Below are 21,449 nucleotides of genomic sequence, written 5' to 3' on the forward strand. Positions count from 1 at the left end.
ACGTCGAAGAGCATTTCGAAACTATTGCAGGGTCTGGGATACACGGTCAACGCAGTGACCGACATAGCGACAGAACGGACAGTGTCTGATTTCCGCGGTATATGTGTGTGTGTCTAACCGCGATCTGCCACTAAACGAAAACTGACACAGTTCCAGTGAAACGCGGTACGGCTGCGTGGAGCCGATCGTCTCCCGGCTAGTTGCGTGCAGCGCGTCGCCTACTCGGCTCACGCCGTCACTACCGGGCCGCTTGCCGTGCCGCAGGCGCGCATTTATCGTGGGAATGTTGTTCGTACCCACTTCGCTCCAGATCGTGCACAGATGCGGCGAGTAGCTTGTTCGGTTAACGCAGCGATGACGAGCTTCATGCAAGCGATGCGCACTCCGCGATGCTCTAGCGGTCCTGGCAGCGGACGGAGGCGCGTTGGGTGGTCGCCTAATAAAAAGCGTGCAGTATGGTTACAACCGCGCTACGCTTGCTGTATCGTACACGTGCGTTAGTGTGATAGTGTCAATGCAGTGAGGTTTCTCAGCGCCCGCGACCCGCAACGCTAACTACGCAACAGCGATCTGCTTTCGCTTCTACAAAGCGGTGCGCGCCTGATGACGGCTTAGTAGCGTTTGCTGTCGGGCTAGTTGGTACATGGCTGAAGTTCTTCGACCCTGCCCGAGCATTTGTGCCATTAATTCAACTTCAGCCTTGAAGACGGCCGCGCACAACGAAGCAGCAGCGATCGGCGGCCCAGCGCGTTCAGGTTGTCGCCTAATAAAAGCGTGCAGTAGGCTTAAAAAGTAGCGCTGCGCCGCACGCGTGCCCAAGCAGATAGCTGAAGATACTTATTGTGATAAGGTTGTCGGCGATAAGTCATGTCGGCGCGTTCGTCAGTGGCCGCCACCTCGCCTTCGTTCTTTCCCGATGCTTACCCGCAAAGGCGTCGCCGCAATCGCGCGGAAGTCGGAATCGGGGATCGACTGATCTGCGCACTTCTCAAAAAGGCGGAAGACCTTTGGCGGCACATTCTGGCGTCGGGAAGTTGAGCGGCGCAGTAAAATTTTATGGCACAGAAAGTTATCGCGGTACGCAGGGTACGCACTAACCGGTAGGCATAGGGCGAGCCACTACGGCTTAAGCGGTCAGCGAATGCATTGGGCTCTATAGGACTCGGTCGGGGATTCGTCGCAACTACGTTTTAGCCGTTAGTACGTTTAGAGCGGGTACGTATTAACGAGGTTTGACTTAGTGGGAAATTTGTGCACACCACATGAAGACACAACGAAAGAAAGTGCACAAGGACCAGTGCAGACTAACAACTGACCTTTATTCCGTAGGAATACGTTCCCGATAACCACCTCATAATCCTCACATCAGCTGGGTAGTCTGAATTTGTCCTTGTGTACTTTTTTTTCATTACGTCTTCATGTGGTGTGCGCAAATTTCCCGCTATGCAGCCAGACCAATTAGCTCGCCTTTCTGTCTTATTACATCTTTACCTGCTGTGAATTTGCATTTTAACAAACCACGCACAAAAATATTGGACACACCAACACCAGACTAACTTTGGTTGGTTGCATACTGACTACATCAACAGAGTTTCATCTACTGAGTGGTTTCTCAGGTCTGTTTTTTATTAGTTTCATTTGGCAGTTTTAATGTAGCATACAAACGTGCGGCAACGACATTAAGCTAAGCTGTACTGATAGTAAATAAACGTACTTCACCAGCAGTTGCCTAACATCAGCTGGGGTTGCAGTGTTGGCTATCCGCTCTTATAAGAGCATAATAAACATTACGTATGTACTCCTTTAACTCGGCCAGCTATAGCCTAGCGTTGCTCAATCCCTGAGATTATGCACTTGGTTTGGATAAAAGTGACGTCTGGGCTGTAATGTGAGTGGGATCTACCCTTTAGACGACAGGGTAGTAGACATGCCTGGTAGGCCCACAGTACAGCTACTCACTTGAGACAAAGATGTTGATGCACCTCATAAGATTTGGCCCAAAGCCAAAAAATGCTGCAGCATATGCAGCTACTCATGGCGCCCGCCTAGAAGAGGCAATGAGGAATAGAGTGGGATAACAGAGGGCTGCAAACATTGATGAGTTCAGCTCGTGCAGTGTCAGACAAAGAAACAAGTGTGTGTCCGCATTTACATGCAGTCTGCCTCGTGCTTGGCTGAGACCCAAGAGCTCAAGTCACGAGTGCTCAGCTCAGGCCGGGAGTGTGCCATTCGTTATCGAGAGCTTCTCCAATTGGTGCTTGAGGTAAGGTCCACACATTGCTTACAGTGCACAAAACATTTACTGTTTTGTTGAATGCATTGCTATGGATCATTCAGACGTGCTGTTGATGGCCTTTGAGCTGGCAGGAGAGCCTTTCATGGCGCGCTGGGTGTTTCTCTTGAGAGCAGGAATCGTATTGGAACAACGTCTCTACAAGAAAAATGTCTCCATTCATCTGCCATTTAAGATGGATCGCTATATAGATATGCTCTGTGTCACCCACTGGGCCACACACATTGTGAACAGAGGGGAGTAGCCACCCACTGCTGCTACAGCAGCTTTCTGGTAGGACTCGTGTTGTGAGATGGCATGCTCTTTTACCACATGAGCAAATCACTGCCCTGGTCATTACGCATTGCATTCATAGCTGTCGATCCCAACCCTGTTGCAGTGAGTGCAATATCGACAACACGTGTGTAGTTGCGCAGTTAGAAGTGTACTGCATGCTTTTAATGTGCAATAACTGAAATGTACCGGCATTTCCTTCCGTCTTTTTAGTTAGGCACACTCCAGTGTGCGCTCTCAAAAATGAAAGCAGCTCATAGCCGTTGCAATATTAGCTTATAGGGAGACACATGGGCATTGGGAACCTGAAACTTAGTTTTTCAGATCTGGCAGATTCAAAAACGCGGTACGAACAAACCCGCATTGCAACACTAGTTCGCCTTCCCGCTACCACCCTCCTCACCTTCGATGGCTGCACAGAAAAAAAAATGCTAGGAAACAGTCTGGCACTGTAACTGCCATACCAGCACCGCCAACGGATTCCTCGCCAGCCTGCTCTAAAGATATTTTCGACCGTACCATTTGTAGGAGTAAGTTGGGGTAGGAATTCATGCTTATTTAAGAAAAGCCGGCACGTACTCAGAAGGCATCCTCTGCTTCTTTAGCGCAAGAACGAGGGTGCTGTTATCGCAAGGTTCAGGCTCACACTGGTGATTGCGTTGTGTCAAACTGTTCATGTTGTCAACACTGTACCGCCTCAGTGGGTGGTGGCATAAACATGCAAGTGGCTTGCTGAACCCAGCGGCAAGGGTCTGTGCACAACCGTACGTGTCTGAAGTTTCTTTGAGAGGACACGGGACACCAGAAACACTATGCGTCTCTGGTTTCCAGTGCCGGCATTGTCTGGTAGGGGACAAGCACTTACTTTCAACTCAGGAATGCAAGTGAAGGAAACATCTACATGTGGATCATACATATGGAAGAAAAAAGTCACAGTTTCACTGCAACAGCGAAGCAATGAAGCTTAGAATAACAGAGAGCTGAGCTAGTTGGTAAGTATTCATTCTAAACAGACAGGGCGTGCAAACACGGACACAAGAAAGAAGTCAGGACACCACAAACGCCGACTAACAACTGAAGAGACGCACAACGGCTGAAAAGAAAGAAGGCACGAAAACTTATCTTAGACCGCCACACGTGCCGGATTGATAGGTTCGCCTGTTGCAAGGGCATGCGCAGATAAGTTTTCGTGCCTTCTTTCTTTTCAGCCGTTGTGCGTCTCTTCAGTTGTTAGTCGGCGTTTGTGGTGTCCTGACTTCTTTCTTGTGTCCGTGTTTGCACGCCCTGTCTTTTTAGAATGAGCGAAGCAATGAATGCGATAGCAACAAATTGGAATCTAACGTGAAGAAGGGAAAGCAGCTCGAAATTGCCAGCGCGTCGCTCGAGCCCAAAGGACACACAAAAAGAACGCACACAGGATGAGCGCGAACTATCATGCGTCACAGCTCGATACCTGAAGCGCACTGCTAAAACATAAAGCAGGACGCACGAAACAAACGAACAGGTACACACAGGATGAGCACGAACTAAATGTCGCAGTTGTTACTTATTTCTGTTTGAACAGCGCGCTCCTTTCGCAAATGCGGCCGCTGCAGCGAGCAAAAGACCTTCGTTGCACTCCTCACGCCATCTCGCTGGCAATGAAGAAACGCTTATAAGCGCCTGCCGTCTCTGAGTCCGGCCAGCGGTAAAGGGTGTGTATATAACGCTCGCCGTTAGCTCCCTAGGGGATCGGCGTTTCGTGGCGTAGTGGCTAGCGCCACGGGCTGTGGAGCGAGAGGTTCCTGGTTCGATTCTGCGCTTCGGAAGCATTTTTCTAAATTATTTTTCTTTGGGACTTTCATATATATATATATATATACATACCTATACATTTACGGTGAATGACGGCGACAGGGACGGACAAAAACCAGCCGAGACGGTCCATATAATTGCTATCGCAATAAAAGAAAAAAAAGACCGCAGAAGGTATTGCATAAGGCCTATGGAGATCGTTTTTCTTTTTCTTGGACATGCTTACACAGTTGTGTTATACTCAGGTGTAGTCGTGCCTGCTGTAGTTTTTGTTCCATATGTATGATCCAGATGGTTCCCTCACTTGTATTCCCAAGTGGAAAGTTAATGTTTGTCCATGTCTGTCCATGAATCTTAAGAGCTAGCCCAACCTATTACCCAACCTATGTGTGGTATAGGTTGTATGCCACTGCATTACTGTATTGACAAAACACAAGCTGTCTTAGATTGTAACAGTTGACATGATGCATTCTTGCAGGTTGTCCAGAAGCCTACTGCAGAAGGCAAACAGACACTGGTGTCAACGTCACGCAACATTGCTGTAGCCGTCACAGAAATAGTGGCTGCTGCAGAAGCTCTGAAAGGTACTCTTTCCCAACTGGGAGCTTTCAGAAGTGAAGAAAGATGGTTGGACACCTGGCTTGCCACAGAGAAGGCAACTGATGATGCTTTAAAAGCCACAGCACCTCAGCAGTCTCCTTTTTCCTCTTTCGTCTTCTCTGACACAACTTACAATGTAGCAGTTTATAGACCGGCTTTAGTGTGGTCTTTTCCGACTCTCGTTTAACCTCCCATAGAAGTTCATATCGTATTATGCTGCCGCACTTCTGAGATATGAAAGCCCGGTTATGATGCGACTGCCAGAAAATCGTTCCATCAAGCCAGGCAGCAGCAAGCCTGGGGTCCGAGGGTGCACTGAAGGAGGAGCACTAGAAAAGCTCCAGCTTAGCTCTGACCACTTGTCGGTTGCGCATCAGCTGATGTGTTCTCTCAGCTTGCTGTAAGGCAGACGCACTGCATGCATGTGCAGTGCGTCTGCCATCACAGTAGTTATGTTGTCGTAGAGTGCAGATAGCGCGGTCTAACCAGTGTTCCGCAAATTTAAAGCTTTCTCAACCCGAGCTTTCTCCTTTGCTGCCAGCTGCCAAGCTTGCCAGGATTTTGCAAGATAATTGCTGTGGCTGATCTTCCAGCCACAAACAGGTTCATGCATGCTGCCTGTGCTGCCTGTGCTGCTTCACTGCACGAATGAGGTCTCTTCAGTGACCACTCTTTATGTGTCACACAACACCCGGACCGTTTGTCCAAGTTGGACGGTTTGTCTAAAGTCGGATGGCGCGTTTCAGTGCCACAATATAGTGCCTCTTTATAGCACTAAAATTTTGCTCAAGCACACCCCATGGAATGCTATGGCGCAAGTCTGCTCACGGTCTTTTGGCCACTTTTCGGCATCAAAGAGACTGCGATTTTCTGGCGTCGCAAAGAGCCACGAAAACTTTATTTTCGTGTCGATTCAATCACGGGGGACACCAGTGATGTGATTACGACCGAGATAAACTGTTTTGGCGCGCTGCACCATGGAATTCGACAGTTCCCGTTCACCCCACAGGAAACAGCTGGGAGCCTTCGGTGCTCACTTGGTACCCGTTACTGGATGGTCATCGGTCGGGAATTTGGTTCTTGAGTGGCCTGTTCTGTGCCGGTATGAGATTAGTTCGTCAGTGGCATTAATTTGACACTGCAGACACTAAAAGATCGCCGCCACTCGGTGACACCTCCGCTCAAAGACGCCGCTACTCACCACTTCGTTCTAAGCGGGTCAAGCTCTTTGTGCGCTTCGAGTAATGTGGCTCAATATGTATGCCTTTGGGTCGGGATCGGAAGAAATTTCAGATAAAGTGACATTGTTTACGTGCACATTGGGGAAAGCTGGACGTCTGCGCATCATCGTGTCAAAACGCTCCTTGCGAGAGAGCTGTAACTTATTTTGCACTTCACTGGTGTTGGTGGCGCTCATCACAAGACACAAATTTGCAATTGGCAGTTGGCAAGTAGTTAAGCGGTGTTCCCAGCAGGTACCGAACGTATTCACCAGAGCCTGTGCAAGCATCGAAAGGTTTCATAAACAAAGTGAAAAAGCATGAATTGATTTTTTTCGGTCAATTTCGCGGTCTCCAGAGAGTCTGAAAAATCACAAGTTGACTGTATAGTGGAAAGCTGATGTGTGTCTGTCCGCTGTGTTGGTTGCTGTGTGTTCCAAACATTGTAATATTATATATATTCGTGCAATGGCTGCATCCGGGTGAAAACTGCACACAGAACATTTTTTTAAGGATTCCCCCCAAAAGTATGTTTCAATCAGGGGTGTGTGAATATTCGAAATTTCGAATATTTTTGAAATAGTATTTGCTATTTGATTCGATTTGCACTGGAATTTTACTATTCGAACTTCCCAAAAACAAATGCAGTCAGCGTCCGATTGAAAGTGCCCCCTTCAGATTTTTAATATGCTTCACCTCATTACACTCTCGTATTGCGGCAAAGCTGCCTTTCAAACTCCATTACGGTTGAACATAGCCAAGAGACAGTCAATGTCCGATTAGAAGTGATCCCTAGATTTTCAATATGCTTCACCCCATCACACCCCTGCGTTGCGGCAAAGCTGCCTTTCGAGCTCTGCTACGGTCGCAAGTGTATTAACTCGGAAATGCTGGTCCCAACACGGAGATGAAAGGAAGTCCGAAAAATCGCACGCCGAAGCTTTTTAGTATCCAAAATTTCAGGTGTTATTATATATCGATGTCTACGAGGCTGATTTGGAACTTCGGACTTGAAGGGAGCACACCCTTGTCACACCCTTCAACCTAGCGAAAAGAAACACTTTCATTTTGCTATCTCATAAGAATATGCTTAGGAATCCTCTCCAACTTTTTTTTCTGCAATTTCGCTGCGAAGTATTCGAAAAATATTCGATTCGATTCGCACTCACAGTTCAATATTCGAATTCGCTTCGCACCCAAAATTTTGCTATTCGCACAGCTCTAATTTAAATATTACCCATGTATTATCCGCACCCTCGGGTTTTGAGAAGATGAGCAGTGTGGTGTGAAAATTCCAAAGCTTTTTTGCTGAAACACCCGACTGGCTGGTGAGAAGATGTAGATGGACGAACAATTTGTGGTCCCAAGAAGAATGCTCACCTCTGCATTTCATTGCAAAAAAGACAGAGATGCCTGGAAGCACTCGGCATTGCAGGATACCAAGATTGGTTATGGTTGCACAGTGACGTGCCAATGTCTACCTCGAAGCGAAAAAAAAAAGACGTCTGTTTTCTTTTTTCACTTCTTCCAGTGCAGGCGAGTACTGCCAAAAATATTTACGAAAACGAAATGTTGTGTCTCTTTCTCCGTGTAAAGACCACAACCAACAGATGCGTTTGGCATCAAAATGAAGCTTTAAAGGGACACTAAAGAGAAACAATGGATCGGTTTAGATCGATAAATTGTGCTCTGAGAACTCTAATGTCGTTAATTTCGCCATCATAGGTTTGGTAATAGAAGAGAAAATCAAGTTCATAGTTTCATTTTTAAATTTTGCGACGAAATCTCCCCGCAAGACGTCATGGATTTCAAACTGTATTTATCGTATTTTGGCACCATTGGCTCAACAAAATTACCCCAAACTTGGTATGTTAAGTCTATGGCCCCCTCAGGGGACAATGTACACTTCATTTTTACCGAATGGGAACTACGTTGTCTCTAGTAGGCGGCGTCAAAACATGTGATGTCACGGCAAATGATGCAGAAACATCAAGGTGGCGTCGCCACCCACATTTTGTTTTTGCGCGCTTTCTCGCTTACTAAGCGTCTTCTTGCAGCAAGCATGGTGTTTTGTATCGTGAAAGAGTACCTTACCATAATATGAGAAAAATCGTTTTGCTCTTTAGTGTCCCTTTAAGTTCAGGAACTGTAGGCCAAGTGAAGGTGAGACCTATGATGGAAATTGCAGATTTGTAACACATCTGCTGGGCCTGCAAACCAAGGACAAAATGCTGTTTGAAAGTGCACATTCCAAGCCTGTTAAGGGGAGATTTGGGTCTTGAAAAATATTTTTTTATTAGTTGGGTTAACTGAATGAAATTTAATACACTTATTCAGTTTTTTCTGCAGATTCAATTAGATTTTTATTATCTGCATTAGAACAAAAGATATACAATTTCTGAGAGCATATTTTTACGGTACTTTTTGGCAACTTTGCTTTGTCAAACACAAAAACAAAATATTCCGCAAGATTGCCAGAGAGCTCTTCTAGCCGATGACGTTAATTTGATTGTTTTCATCGAACTTCAAATGCAAAATAAACGTATGCAAATATAAGTGAAAATTGTGCTAGAAAATGTTCAACTACCCTATCTTTTGTTCTAGTGCAGTTATTAAAAATCTACTCAAAGATTTGGAATCTGCAGAAAAAACTGAATAAGTGTATTAAAGTGAAGCAAAACGGAAAGGCGAGCTAGTTGGTACTGATTCAGTCGCACTCACAGTTCGCACTCAAGTGCTTGTGGTGTTCACTTTCTTGTCTTCGTCTTTTTTTAGTGTGCCAACATAACCTTAGCATTGGAAAAATCATGTGAACATAAAATGGAAGATGTTCGGCGAGTGCAGCGCTTCCTTTCAAAGGTGGAAGCCTGCTGCTTACGAGGACAAGCGCGAACCTCGTAAGTCTCTTCTTGTCCCTGTGTGTTTGTGCAAGTAAGTGAAGAAGGAAAAAAACTTCCCCCAGATGGTCAAATTACGTTATTGCAGATTTTGAATTTACGAAGTCTGTGAAGTCAAGAAGAAATTGGAAAAAAAATATCAGCAACAGTATTTTGGTGTCAGCATCACTCGGAACTGTAAAATGTTCAATAGTATTTCAGAGTGTAATATTTCTTGAGACACGGGTGTACACCCAGTGCCTTCTGTACACATAAAATGTGTGTCTATTCTCCTTCTGGAGCAACAAGTTGTGTTGGCACGCAGCTTGTTGCGAGTGCGCTGAGGTCAGAGGTCAGACTGGTTGAATGCAGTTTGTCGTCCGAAGCAAAACTGTCTTTCTATGCACACTCAGTGAATGGAACAAAATGAGACTGGGAAAAGTCATCGCTGTGACAGTGGGCAGTGCATTTGACCATATTGCCGCTTTGCCCTGCATCTGAAGAACACGAAGGAGAGTGAGCGTCGCTGATGAACGAGCAGTGCCAATAGAGATGGGAAGCAACTTCCGCTGCCCCTGAAAGGGAGGGCAAATAAAGATAAAAATCAAGTTTCGCGCACTTACGTTGCAATGACGCGGGGAAACCAAAACCACAAAAGGGCAAGAAATCAGTTCTGTTTATCTCCGCAAGAAGGTGGCACAATCGAATTTCAGACACTTGTTGTAAGTCCTAGGAAGTGGCAGCACCTCCCAGTGAGCATGCATCGTCATTATGGCGCGAAATTTCAAACAGAGGGTAGAAACTGTTGCCGTACGGGAAAGATCTTGCAGGACGGAAAACCGCCACGTGACCATGAAAAAGAATTCTGCAGACTAACTGTGTCACAAAGGTGGCAAAGGAATGACCATTCGGTAAAACATGAACTAATGTATACATCTCTTAATTAAAGGGCCAATAAACAAGCTCGGGCATTTTTTTTATTACATCTTACAAACAAGCTTGCCAGTTTGTGCAGAAGGCTGTGGCAATCAAATTTTCTGAATATCGCAGCACTGCACGCCGCGCAGATGCTCTATTTTGAAAGACCACTCCCGCACCCCTCTCCAGCACCTGTCCAATCCTCTTCGATCGTGAAGTGAGGTAAAGTTGCCCATAGCCTTGGCTTGGCGGTGATGTGGCCTTGACCATGCAGTTAGCACGCTTCCTCACCGTACCGCTAGGGTGACCCTAGCGCCGCTCTGACGCTTTCATGTTGCTATCTCATAACAGCATCCTCGCTAACTTTTTTTTTCTGCAATTTCGCTTTGAAGTATTTGAAAAACATTACAGAAATATTCAAAAAATATTCGATTCGATTCGCACTCACACCTCAATATTCGAATTCGCTTCGCACCCGAAATTTTGCTATTCGCACAGCTCTAATTATTTTGGTTTCTAAGAAGTTGTAATGCGTCAAATGTGACCAAGTCAGCCTAGCGGCCGCACAGTTTGTTATGTGCTGAAGTTTATAGGGGTTTTACTTTTGTGAAACAAAAGCATGAACACAACAAGCCGCGCGTGCGAACCCGTCCCTCGTTTGGATCACACCGCGCACTAGAGGAGTGTAGTTACTCGCTACTAGTGCTACGCAGCAGCCCTAACAGTCAGAGCTGTGACCCCCTATCCCGCGGTTCGCGTTGAGTTGCGACCGCGGCGGGTTTCAGGCCAGTGGGGACAAAGACAAGTCTTTCAACTGAAGGTGTTTATTCACCCCAGATGCCAATTGCAACGATAAGTAGCAAGCACATCAAGTTAACACCTCAGAGGCGGAGTGTTCCGCACTACTGGAGGAAACAACAACAAAATAGCAAGCACACGTCGAGGGAATGATAAAGGCTCATCTCACCTCACGTGGCTGCTTTTGCACTCCGGTCCGGGGCGGTGGTTCGCACTCCATGGCCGGAGCGCTGCAGGGGTTGATGGCGGCGGTGGTGCTCACGGCTTGGGTCCGATGTGGTCAGTCACACCTCCCAAGACCGAAGACGCGGGGGCCCCCAAGGAAGCGGCGCGCTTTCCCGGGGTCTGGAGAAAAGTCTCTCCAGAAAAGGGCAAGGAGGGAAAACGGGGCATCTCGACTTCGGCCAGGGAGCAGGGCGCGAAGGGCTGCGGGAGTGGCACAGTGCCCTCTCCCACGCAATCCCTCTCGCCACTGCGCGTACAAACGTAGCAAGAAGCCGAGGTGCCGCCGCGTTGAAGACAACGGGTTGCGTGTGCAACCTCACAAGTTGTTCAAAATAATTGCGTGCGACATTTGCACGCGGTAGCTCAGTTGGTAGAGCATCGGACGCATTATTCGAAGGTCGCAGGTTCGGTCCCTGCCCGCGGCAAGTTATCTTTTCGTCCACTTTTCTTTCTTCACATTTACATTACATTTACTACTAATAATATCCCCTATACTCTCCTTGGCATTATTGTCTGTTAGTGCTCATTAATAATCACAAAGCAACAGCTCCACAACAACAAATGCGCAGCCAGGTGTCATGGTTCAGCAAGCTTTGTCTTGTGCCGCTTGGCAAACTTGCAGCAGCGGCCGCATGATGCTGCGGGTGCTCAAATTACATGAGTGCCACCTCGACTGCGGATGAGCTCTGCTTGCACACCAAACTACGCTCAGAGGACGAACGAAAGAAGGAATGCATCACTGTGAAAGTCATAGGCTGTTAAGTGCCAACAAATTGCCGGCAGAGTTTTCGTTGTATAATACGGCTTTTAACACATTCCAACATGCTGGAATGTGTTAAAATGCAAAAATTTCTAGGAGTATGGTTCGAGGAAAACATGTCATGGAATTCACATGTATCAAAACTTGTCTCTGAATTAGGCAAAACTGTAGGCTGCATGTATATAAGCTATCAGACCTTGTACCATTGTGGCTTAAAAAGGCTATATACTACGCCCATTTCTATTCTCGGTTATCCTACTAGTATGGGCAAAAACGTCAGCTCAGAACCTCAACAAACTAGAGATATTGCAGAAAAAAGTTGTTAGAATATTTGAAAATTTTTATGGGCTTCCTAGTGAACTACGTACTCATCAGCTCTTTATAAATCACGATCTTACTAGAGCAAGTGACCTTTACACATAAACTAATAAACTAATACTTTATACTCAGAAATACGAACTTTATCAGCCGATACACTCTTCGAAATCAACTAAGACCAGTTCCCTTTTCTCGCACACGTTACGGAGAGTGCCTTCTACACTCCCTGATACCAACAATATTGAACAAGTATTTAACTAGTTCGATCTGCCTGAACGTAAATTCAAGAAACGTGTGCGAAGTATGTTGTTACACATACAGCAACTGCTCAAACAGCACTATCTTTTGTTATCATGTTTTACGCATTTTTTTTCTTTTGTATAAAAATTGTTGTTCTTGCGCATGTGCATACAAGATTTATGTGACCCATGTACATTTGTGAGCTTATTTTGTTCACTACGAGGAAAAGATATAAGCTCTTGTTTCTGACCTATGCATGTACAGTGAATTACGCGATATTTTTGTAAAATGCCTGCTGCACTTGAATGGGTTCTTGGGCTCTCTCAAGATGTCTCCGACATCTTTTCGCCTAAGGACCTCCGACTTGATGTTGTTGGAAATAAACTTGACTTGACTTGACTTGAAATAACACTTTTTCTCACAATGAAAGGTCAATTTTTGAGAACATCTAAAACGTCAATATTATCAACAGCAGTGCTCTACTAATCGAGAGATTAAGATAAGTGTAGGCACCACCAGTGGGACATTTTGGAATGAGCCCGATGACATCAAGAGTCCCAAGTGCAATTACTCACTAGTATTCAAACTACTTATAATAAAAAATAACATTTTGTGCATTACAAGACGTAATAAAATGCTGCTTCTGTATTTCTTTTTGATTCACTGAAAAAAGGACTTGGCATTACCATGGCAAACGGCATGGGTGGTTCAAAAGTTCCGTTTTCACCGGGCTGCGCTCCGCTCACGCGGTCTTGCCTCAGTGGTAGTTTTCACTTGCATAGCCACATCAAGGGTAGTTTCATTATCGCATATTCCTGCTGTGCGAGCTTTACTGGCTCTTAAAACTCGCTCTAACTGCAATATAGAGAAAATGCCGCGTCCATGAAAATGCCGCGTCCATGTCTGTTGCAGCAACGAAATCAACGACTTTCCAATGGCCGCCACGGAGGGAACTCCTAAGCTCAAAGTGTCTAAGCGTCTAATTGCCACACTTCTATGAATGTGGGATGAACAACAACAAAACCTACTTGTGTGCTCACTTCGTTTTCGTGCAGAGGACTACGAAATCAACCATAACGTAAGCATTAAGTCGTGTAACTCGCCTTTCAAAGTACTGCTTCCCCGCAGCGCTGTTTCGTCGGTCTTGTCTGGATGCTGCATGCCCACGTAAGGGAAATGGAAGAATAAAGAAATGGTTCGTAGGTTTTGAAAAAGTAAAACTATATTACTAGGAAGGGCTACATATCGTTCTCATGGCGGTTTTCGTGAACCGTTCCTCTCCGCACCTCAAAACCAAATGAATCGTCAGGCGCCTTCTGCACGATTCCTCGGAGGGGATGAACATTGGTCCGACGTGTATCACACAAGTTAAGGCTGCGCACACAGAGTTGATGGGTTGATCAAGTCACATTTTGGCGGGATGGTGCACCAGTGGCGTAAACAGAGGCTCACTGAGCGGCCCCAGCACAAATACACACACCCCCATGGGGCGGCTGTATTCATGCACTGACGGCCAGATCACATGCAGTTTCCCGACTCTAAACAACAGTGTCCCAGTATCAAGCACTCCCACGGAAAACATCGCATTACAATGCAAGCAGCAGCGGCCAGCAAAACAAGTATAACAAGAAGTATTTTTGCGTGCGTTTCCAGTGTAGGCGCAATGTTGCCAGATAACGGGAGGTGCTGGTGTAGCGACAGCTAAAGGCGGCTTTGGGGAGCGCTTACATCATGAGTCCATGAGAGGCGGGCAGTTTGAATTGTGCTAACACTATGCGGACCACTAAAATGTGATTTTCTTTCAAACTAAGCATTTCCTTGGCACGAAACAATCACTACGAGGTTTCTGGAATGGTATTTCAAAACTCCACAAGGTGTTGTATTTTGCTTTTAGTGTCCCTTTAATGCCATTCCTCATCTAATGCCTTCTCTAGAACTCATTAGACTGAGAAATGCATACTCTCAAAACCAAAGCTTGCTCACTGCAATACACGTAATGCATTTGAAATAGCATCTATTGTGTCAAAAATATTTTATACATGACTTTAGAAAAATCCCATGTTATTCTGCGGTTACACTGCAGCAAACTTCACTGAAGAATTGCAACGGTTTTGACATGACAGGCACAGATTCTGGGCTTCAGTTTCAACATGCAATGGCCAAAGTTGCTGTGGTGTAAAAGACAGCAACAAACTCAAGCTAATTGCGCCATAGTACTACATGTATATGGTGCTGTTATTCATATTGTAAAGCGCAGAACTGAAATGACAAGGACAGGACAGGGAGTAAACACACACGCAAGCGCTCACTTTCAACAATGATTTATTGGAAGCCGTATATACATGAAAACTTGTGATCACTCAGGCATGCGCTAATGTGGAGGCATCAAGGAATGATAATTCTTTTCCATATAATGACAATGATGGTGCGCTCATGCAACCTTGTCCTAACATATGTGTGGTAGCCGATTCAACAATCAACCGCGTAGTTTCCTCTTTGTGCATGCGTACAACCGAGCACTCATCAAACACAGGCACGTGCGGCAATGTACGAAAAGCAAACCATCTTTAGATTGTTTTGGTGCTCTGCCATTGAGGCACCGCCCCGTTTGCCCTATGTAGTATTTTCCACGATGCAGGTGCAGTTACACGGTTCCATGGTGCTGTTAGACGCACTTATATTTTACTTGGCTTTTACAGTGTACATGTTTATGTTTTATCACCCTAAAATTTCTCACTTCAAAATCACTGTTATCGACAAGGTCAAATGCCTTTAAATGCCATCAAGAAAAAAATGTCATTCAGAACTTAATGTTTTAACCACAGAATGTAATTTCTTGTGTCCGAAAGAAGGGAAAGTTTTTCAAGGGGCTCGTTTCTTTGTTAGACTCAACCAAGTGTATTTAACAAACAATTCAGTCAAGGAAAACTTAGGGGCCATTAATTGTTGGCTTTTAGCTGTGGTCTAGTAGTTAAGATTTCAATTGAAATGAATTAAAGTGGACAAAACATTGCAGTGCAGAAGAGACCTGGGCCTGTTAGTACATCCGAGCTGTGAAGGACAAGAGGAGAAAATTTCATGCATCACAACTGTCATGTATCGCGTACTGTTCTCTTGTGGTACAACATGAGGAGGAATGAACTTGCCTGCTCATTGCAGAGTGGGCTCACCCGTTTTTAATGATTACTGGTCAGGGAACAACATGGGCATTGCAGTCGCCAAAAGAGGTGGCTTTTTTTTTTAGAGAAATGTAATCAGAAGGTGTTTATATTTGTACGGTATTTTAAGTTCATTTTAGTTGATGGCGAATGCGCAGAGTTTTCATCTCTACTGCATCGTGTACAGCACATGTGCATCTTGGTTTTCATTTCAAACCATTGTTGTTTCATGAAAGTGTTGCCAGTCCCAGCGTGTGTGATCGTAAACTTTTCTCCTCTTATGTACACAGGCGTCCACTGTTAAAGGGAACATCGGAGCGTGTGGCGGCAGCTCAGCGCCACCGCCGGCCGTCGGCTGCAACGAGATTCGCGCAGACGCAGTGATCACCGTGCCCGGTGCTCTTTCGTCGCGTCAGTGGTTCGCTTCGCGACGATTCGCAGCGCAGAAGCAGACGGCAGCAGACGACGAAAGAGCACGACTCACAGCGCTCACTGCGCCTGCGCGAAACTCGTTGCAGCCGCTGGCCGGCGGTGGCGCCGAGCTGCCGCCACACGCTCCGATGTTCCCTTTAACAGTGGACGCGTGTGTACATGTCCTTCAAGGCTGGGTTTGTTGATCTTTTAAACAAAAAAATCACCCTTTCGGTCGGTGAGATGTGAAGCCACAACATTCAAAGTGTGGCTGGTATAAGCTTGCCTCATTTAAAGTAGCCGTTGCATACAGGCCAGTTGTTGACCTTGCGAGGCTACATGTTGCAGTTTTTTTTTATGGTGTTTCGATGATGTGTCATTGCACATGCACAGCATAAAGTATAGATATTGACGGGTGTTTTTGGCACTAAACAGTCATTAGCAGCATCTGTTATTTGTGCTAAATGAAATTAGTGATAATGGAAGTGGCTTGGTACACCATGATCCTGATGCCAGCATTTTGCATGAGGCAGGTGGACAGTGCAAGCACCAAGTTGCCATTGGGAATTTTCCCAAAGAATGTTGTTTCGGTCCGTTTGAACTCACCAGTGTGAAGAAATTGACATTCCTCTCGTGAGGTGCTGCGCCATAGCTACTTTAGTGCTTGGTTTAGCAGAGGCAAGAAATGCACATTTTGACAGCTTGAGAAAAGATTGTAGACTGACAGTGATTGAAATGTAAAACCAGGTTTGCCAGTTAGCTGTGGAGGCATCTTAGTGTCGGAGAAGTGGCCTCGATAGCCAGAAAGAGCGAGGTGAGGCGAACGAGGACACCCTCGGTCTCCGCACTGCTGGCTTGATGAACTTTTGGATGCACAGTGGGCTGAGAGCAGTGAACAGTGCCAGAGAACACGATATTGGAGGCACTACTACAGGAGTGATGCTGCTGTTGCTGCAGGCACTGACTGGGCCGACCCGAATGACCCCACAGTGATTGCAGAAACGGAGCTGCTGGGCGCTGCCTCATCGATTGAAGCAGCCGCTCGGAAGCTAGCCAACTTGCAACCACGCAGAAGCGTCAAGGTGAGCTTCCTGGTTTGTTCTTTTTCCCGCATGCTTTGCTGCTGTGCATCCTCTTGAGCTAAGTGCAGCAAAGCTCCCGTCTCAGCTACACAGTTTTTTGTTTCTTTGCTGCAACATCTATATTGCCTTGACATTTCTTGACGTGATCGGGTACAACTACTCGGCACAGCCCGCTCAGCAATGTTTGGGAAACTTCTCAATTGTTTTAGACTATTCTGATAAGAGTGTGCCCTTGACATGAGTAATCGAGTTTATTCTGGAGCTAATGCGATCCCCAGCAATAACGCAGGAATTTTCTATCATTCATTTATAAAAGACAATGCATTTCATCCGACCATCGCCGACCGTACTCGCCGCTACCATTGTATTGAGTGCTACTCGCTTGTACAGTTAGTGCACTTGTTTTTCTGGGCACAAGTTCACCCAGTAAAGGGTTTTGTCTTTAACAGTCTGACACCTTCTTCACCATCACAACACGTGACAATATCCTTCTTAAACATGTTGATGGAAGTTACTGCCTCATCAGTAGGCAGAATATTCAGATTGAACCTGCAGTCCTTTTAGATGTACGCTATCATTTTGCCATTTATTCAAGCTACTGTAGTGTCTTCTGAATTCTTGCCTAACATAAAAGACCTCCCCCCCTTTTTTATAACTGAAATACTGCAGAAGATGGTTCATTTTTTGACATTGCTCTGTTTTTGTTTTGTTTTGTTTTGTTTTCATTTTAGGGAGAAGCATTGTTTTTATTCAGTGATAACAGCCACTTATCAATGTCCTCAGTAAGAAATGTGTATCTTTGAAATGAGGAGCACACAACAAGATGTGTTCACTTGCATCACCCATTTCATTGACACATTGTGCAATGTGTTTTGATGTGTGAATGCCATGCTCTCCAGAACGACCCAGAATACGACCACTTTGCTTTGGATACACAGAAGAATGGCCTTGCTGTGAGATATGTTTGATATTCTTGGTTGTGATTCTGAGCCAGCCAGGAGTCAGACATATTCCCATAGAGGGTGCCAGCTACTTCCAAGTCTATAAGATGCTGCAGTGTTCACACATGCATAGCGTGGCAGGGATCCCGAAATTGAATCACTGCTTGCAGTGCACAAAAGCATAGCTCTTGGGAAAGTGTTTCTTGGGCCTGACACCTGCTCCTATGGCAGGACTCGCTTAAGCTGCAGTCACCAAATCCTACAATGTCAGCTAACATTGCCATCTGAAAGAAGGCCTTTCCCATATCTGTCAGGGGGAACGTCACTGATTCTACTTCTGAACAGTAAAATACCAAGTTTGAGTTGAAATATCGAAGTTAATGGGAGGGTGCCGCAGTTGCTATGCAATTATTTGGGCCCCTCTTTTCTGAAGGTGAATGAGGGATGTCAGGTGTTGGCCAAGGATGAAATGCAGTGGGTTAATGGAAGCATAGTAAAGTGATTTGAGCATATGTTGCTGAGAACAGTGTCTTGTGCGAATGAGTACGCAGGTGCCAAAAGCAGTCTTCTTGATGACAGCTTTTTACGTGAACCTTGTGGTGTTGTGCCAACTGGTTTTACTTATGTTATTCGTTGCCTTTACCGCTGACTCCCGGCGCGCACTACCTCGCTATATACTCTTTAGCGGTACACGCCAAACACCACCGCGGGTTCGAGCACTGCGAGCTGCATGCAGGGCGCCGCGTCCTTCAAGGGAAAATTCTTCAAGGGAAAATGGCGTCGAGCAACTGGGGCGGACGCCTGAATCCCTACATCCTTATACTGTTTAGTTGAGAGTCTAATGTGACACCTAGAAATGTAATGAGGTACATTTGATAGGGTGATGACGCAGTTATCGATGTATATTTCAGGGACGTTGTTCTGGGACAAGTGAACTGACATAAAAGTTGCTTTAACAGGGTTGATTTTCGACAAGTTGTTCTTGCACCGGGAAACAATATTGGCGACGTCAGCATTTAATTTTGTTAGTAGATTAATATCTTTGTCACTGGAAAGTACCGTGGTATCATCAGCATAAAGGATGCACTCAGAATAATTAAGTGATGATGGTAAGTCGCTTTATGTCAATATGGCGCAAGAGAGGATCCCAAAATTGATCCTGGTGGTTAGTCATTATTGGAAAGGATAAAACACCGCCATAGTTGACAACCTGGGTTCTGTTAGTGAGGTAGCTTTGCAAAAGTGTTATAGCAGGCCCACAAATTCCTAGGGATTCAAATGTACGATATAAAATGGACTGGTTAATAGTGTCAAAAGCTTTAGTTAAATGAATAAATATCGCTTCTGCCTATAGCCCATTATCGATAAACAGTTTTATGCTATCAGTTAGTTTTATTAGTGCTAATTTGGTAGATATCTTAGCATGAAAGCCAAACCGCTTAGGTGACCAAAGGTTAAATTTTTTTAGGTAGTCCATTAGGCAATTAACAATTAGCTTCTCAATTAGTACTTTACTAAAGAATGGGAGGATGGTTATAGTAAAGCACTGCACGGGCCATGATTCTCGACCCGGGCCTGGCCCAAACACGAGACGAAGTTTCACCTACTGGCCCAGCCCGATCTGCGAACGTGGAACGACAGTAAGGCGTCTTCAGTTGCAAATATCTGTTCTGTTAAAGCATGCTTCGCTAACAACTGTACTTTAATTCCTTGTAGTAATTCCTTGTACAAAAGGGCCTCACGGGGGAAATAGTTGAGTGGACATACGGCATACGATGAGCGTTTGTTCGGCAGCGGCATACTGTACCTAATTTCTCTGCAAGTACAGATAGGAAACATTGAGCGTTTTGTAGCCCATGTTGTAGTGATAAGTGATTCGCAGCTTGAGTTCAGTTTCAATGGGGAGCGCAATAAAAACTGAAGAGACAGAGAACTTTTACTTTTATTGCGTTCTCTACTGAAATTTAAAGCATCACCATCATCATGAGCCTGACTGCGCCCACTGCTGGGCGCAGTCAGACTTCTCTCTCCCATAGGAGAAGGGTGTCTTGAAGGGCCAGTTGGTACATCATACTGCGAGGAAACAGCACGCAAAACAGTAACAAAAGCGCTTGTGTTGTTTGTTGCTTCGACATAGTCCCGTTTTCCACGCTGTTTCCTCGCAGCCTCTCCCATGTTCTTCCAGTCAACCTGATCCGTTGCTTGCTGCGGCCACTTTACACCCGCACACTCATCTGCCCACTGAACTTTCTCTTTAGCAGGCACTTTAGCAGGTGACGCACGCAGCTTCTTGTTTGCGCTGATATTTAGATAAACTGGGTGAAACATATATTTTACATTGTACTATCCGCGTCAAATGAAACCCAAACAGCAGCAAGCCTTCGCATGGTATGTATAATGCGCGCTGTCCTGTCATCACCATTGACAGGCGCGCATCCACTTTGACCGCACTGTGCATATGCGCGCCTGTCCTTGGTGTTAACTGGACGGCACGCACTATACCATTGCAAAGGCTTGCCGCTGTTCGGGTTTTATTTGATGCGGATAGTACATTGTCAAGCTTTGATTGTTGCACTGGCTTGGAGGGCGGCCTAAGGGACCGACAACTGATTTTTCTCGACCCATTTTTTTTACGGCGCAACAGAAAGCTTCGCAGTGTTTGTAGCTGCAGTAGTTAATCCCAACAGCACGTAGTTATATTACAAGCAGTATTTTTCGATCTGAAAGACTCTAAACACGGTTGCACCTTTCCTCCAGCAATGCTGAGAATTGATAGCGATGCCGCCAGCCCTTCTCGCAATTTGTGAAAGCTATCGTTCTGCTTTCGCAGGAGTTTCTGTAACTATGCTTAACCATCCTTTGTTTATAGCTTTCCAACTATTTTTGAATATAACAAGCTGTTACAATGAGATGATGTGGCATTATACACGTTCCCTGTATTTGTACCGCGTTGTGTGCGCATGCATCCAAGGTTGCCTGCGCCTGTGTCATGGGTGGCTTGTCCCGGCGTCGTTACTCTCTCGATGCACAAGCCAAGCCAAGTCATCGAAAACGTCACTACGCATATGCGTGGCCGCTCCGAGTAGCAGCGCGCGTCATTTCTGAGACAAAGTGTAGGTAGCAAAACTAGGTCGCTCCAAAAGCTTAACGACCTGGACACTGCGTGCATGGTTGCATGAGCACGCTGAAAAGTTGCTCAAGATGCGCTGACGAGCATGGGATCATTACGTCACACGAAGGCAGCGCCACTTTAATGCATACTACTAACGCAGGCCTATATGTACATTTTTATGCAGTAATACCTTTTAATATAAAGAAACGAACAATATTTCAATATTAACAAAAGAATCGTCGACCGCGTACAGCAATCAACGGTCACGTGGCCGGGTTCATCAGATCGTTTGTTTTTGCCGCCTGAGGCGCCACAGGTCCTTTTTCGTTACTTTCAATTAAGAAATAAAAATATAAATCCACCCCTTACAAAAAAAAAACAGGGTTGGTTTGAGTCAATGCGAAGGACAATGATTCCATCAATGGAGTAA

At 45.6% G+C, this 21,449-nt stretch overlaps 1 protein-coding gene across 1 annotated transcript in view; it reads left to right on the forward strand.

The window, feature by feature from the left end:
- The window catches only part of LOC119394536 (talin-2), a 612,547-nt gene that overhangs the window by 551,745 nt on the left and 39,353 nt on the right, over positions 1–21,449 (forward strand). Inside the window, exons 48-50 of the mRNA XM_037661859.2 lie at positions 2,159–2,263; positions 4,839–4,944; positions 16,842–16,966. Coding sequence (XP_037517787.1) covers positions 2,159–2,263; positions 4,839–4,944; positions 16,842–16,966 — 336 coding nt within the window. The remainder of the gene's footprint in view (positions 1–2,158; positions 2,264–4,838; positions 4,945–16,841; positions 16,967–21,449) is intronic.

Source organism: Rhipicephalus sanguineus, chromosome 5 (assembly GCF_013339695.2).
Source record: "Rhipicephalus sanguineus isolate Rsan-2018 chromosome 5, BIME_Rsan_1.4, whole genome shotgun sequence".
NCBI classification, from domain to species: Eukaryota; Metazoa; Arthropoda; class Arachnida; order Ixodida; family Ixodidae; genus Rhipicephalus; species Rhipicephalus sanguineus.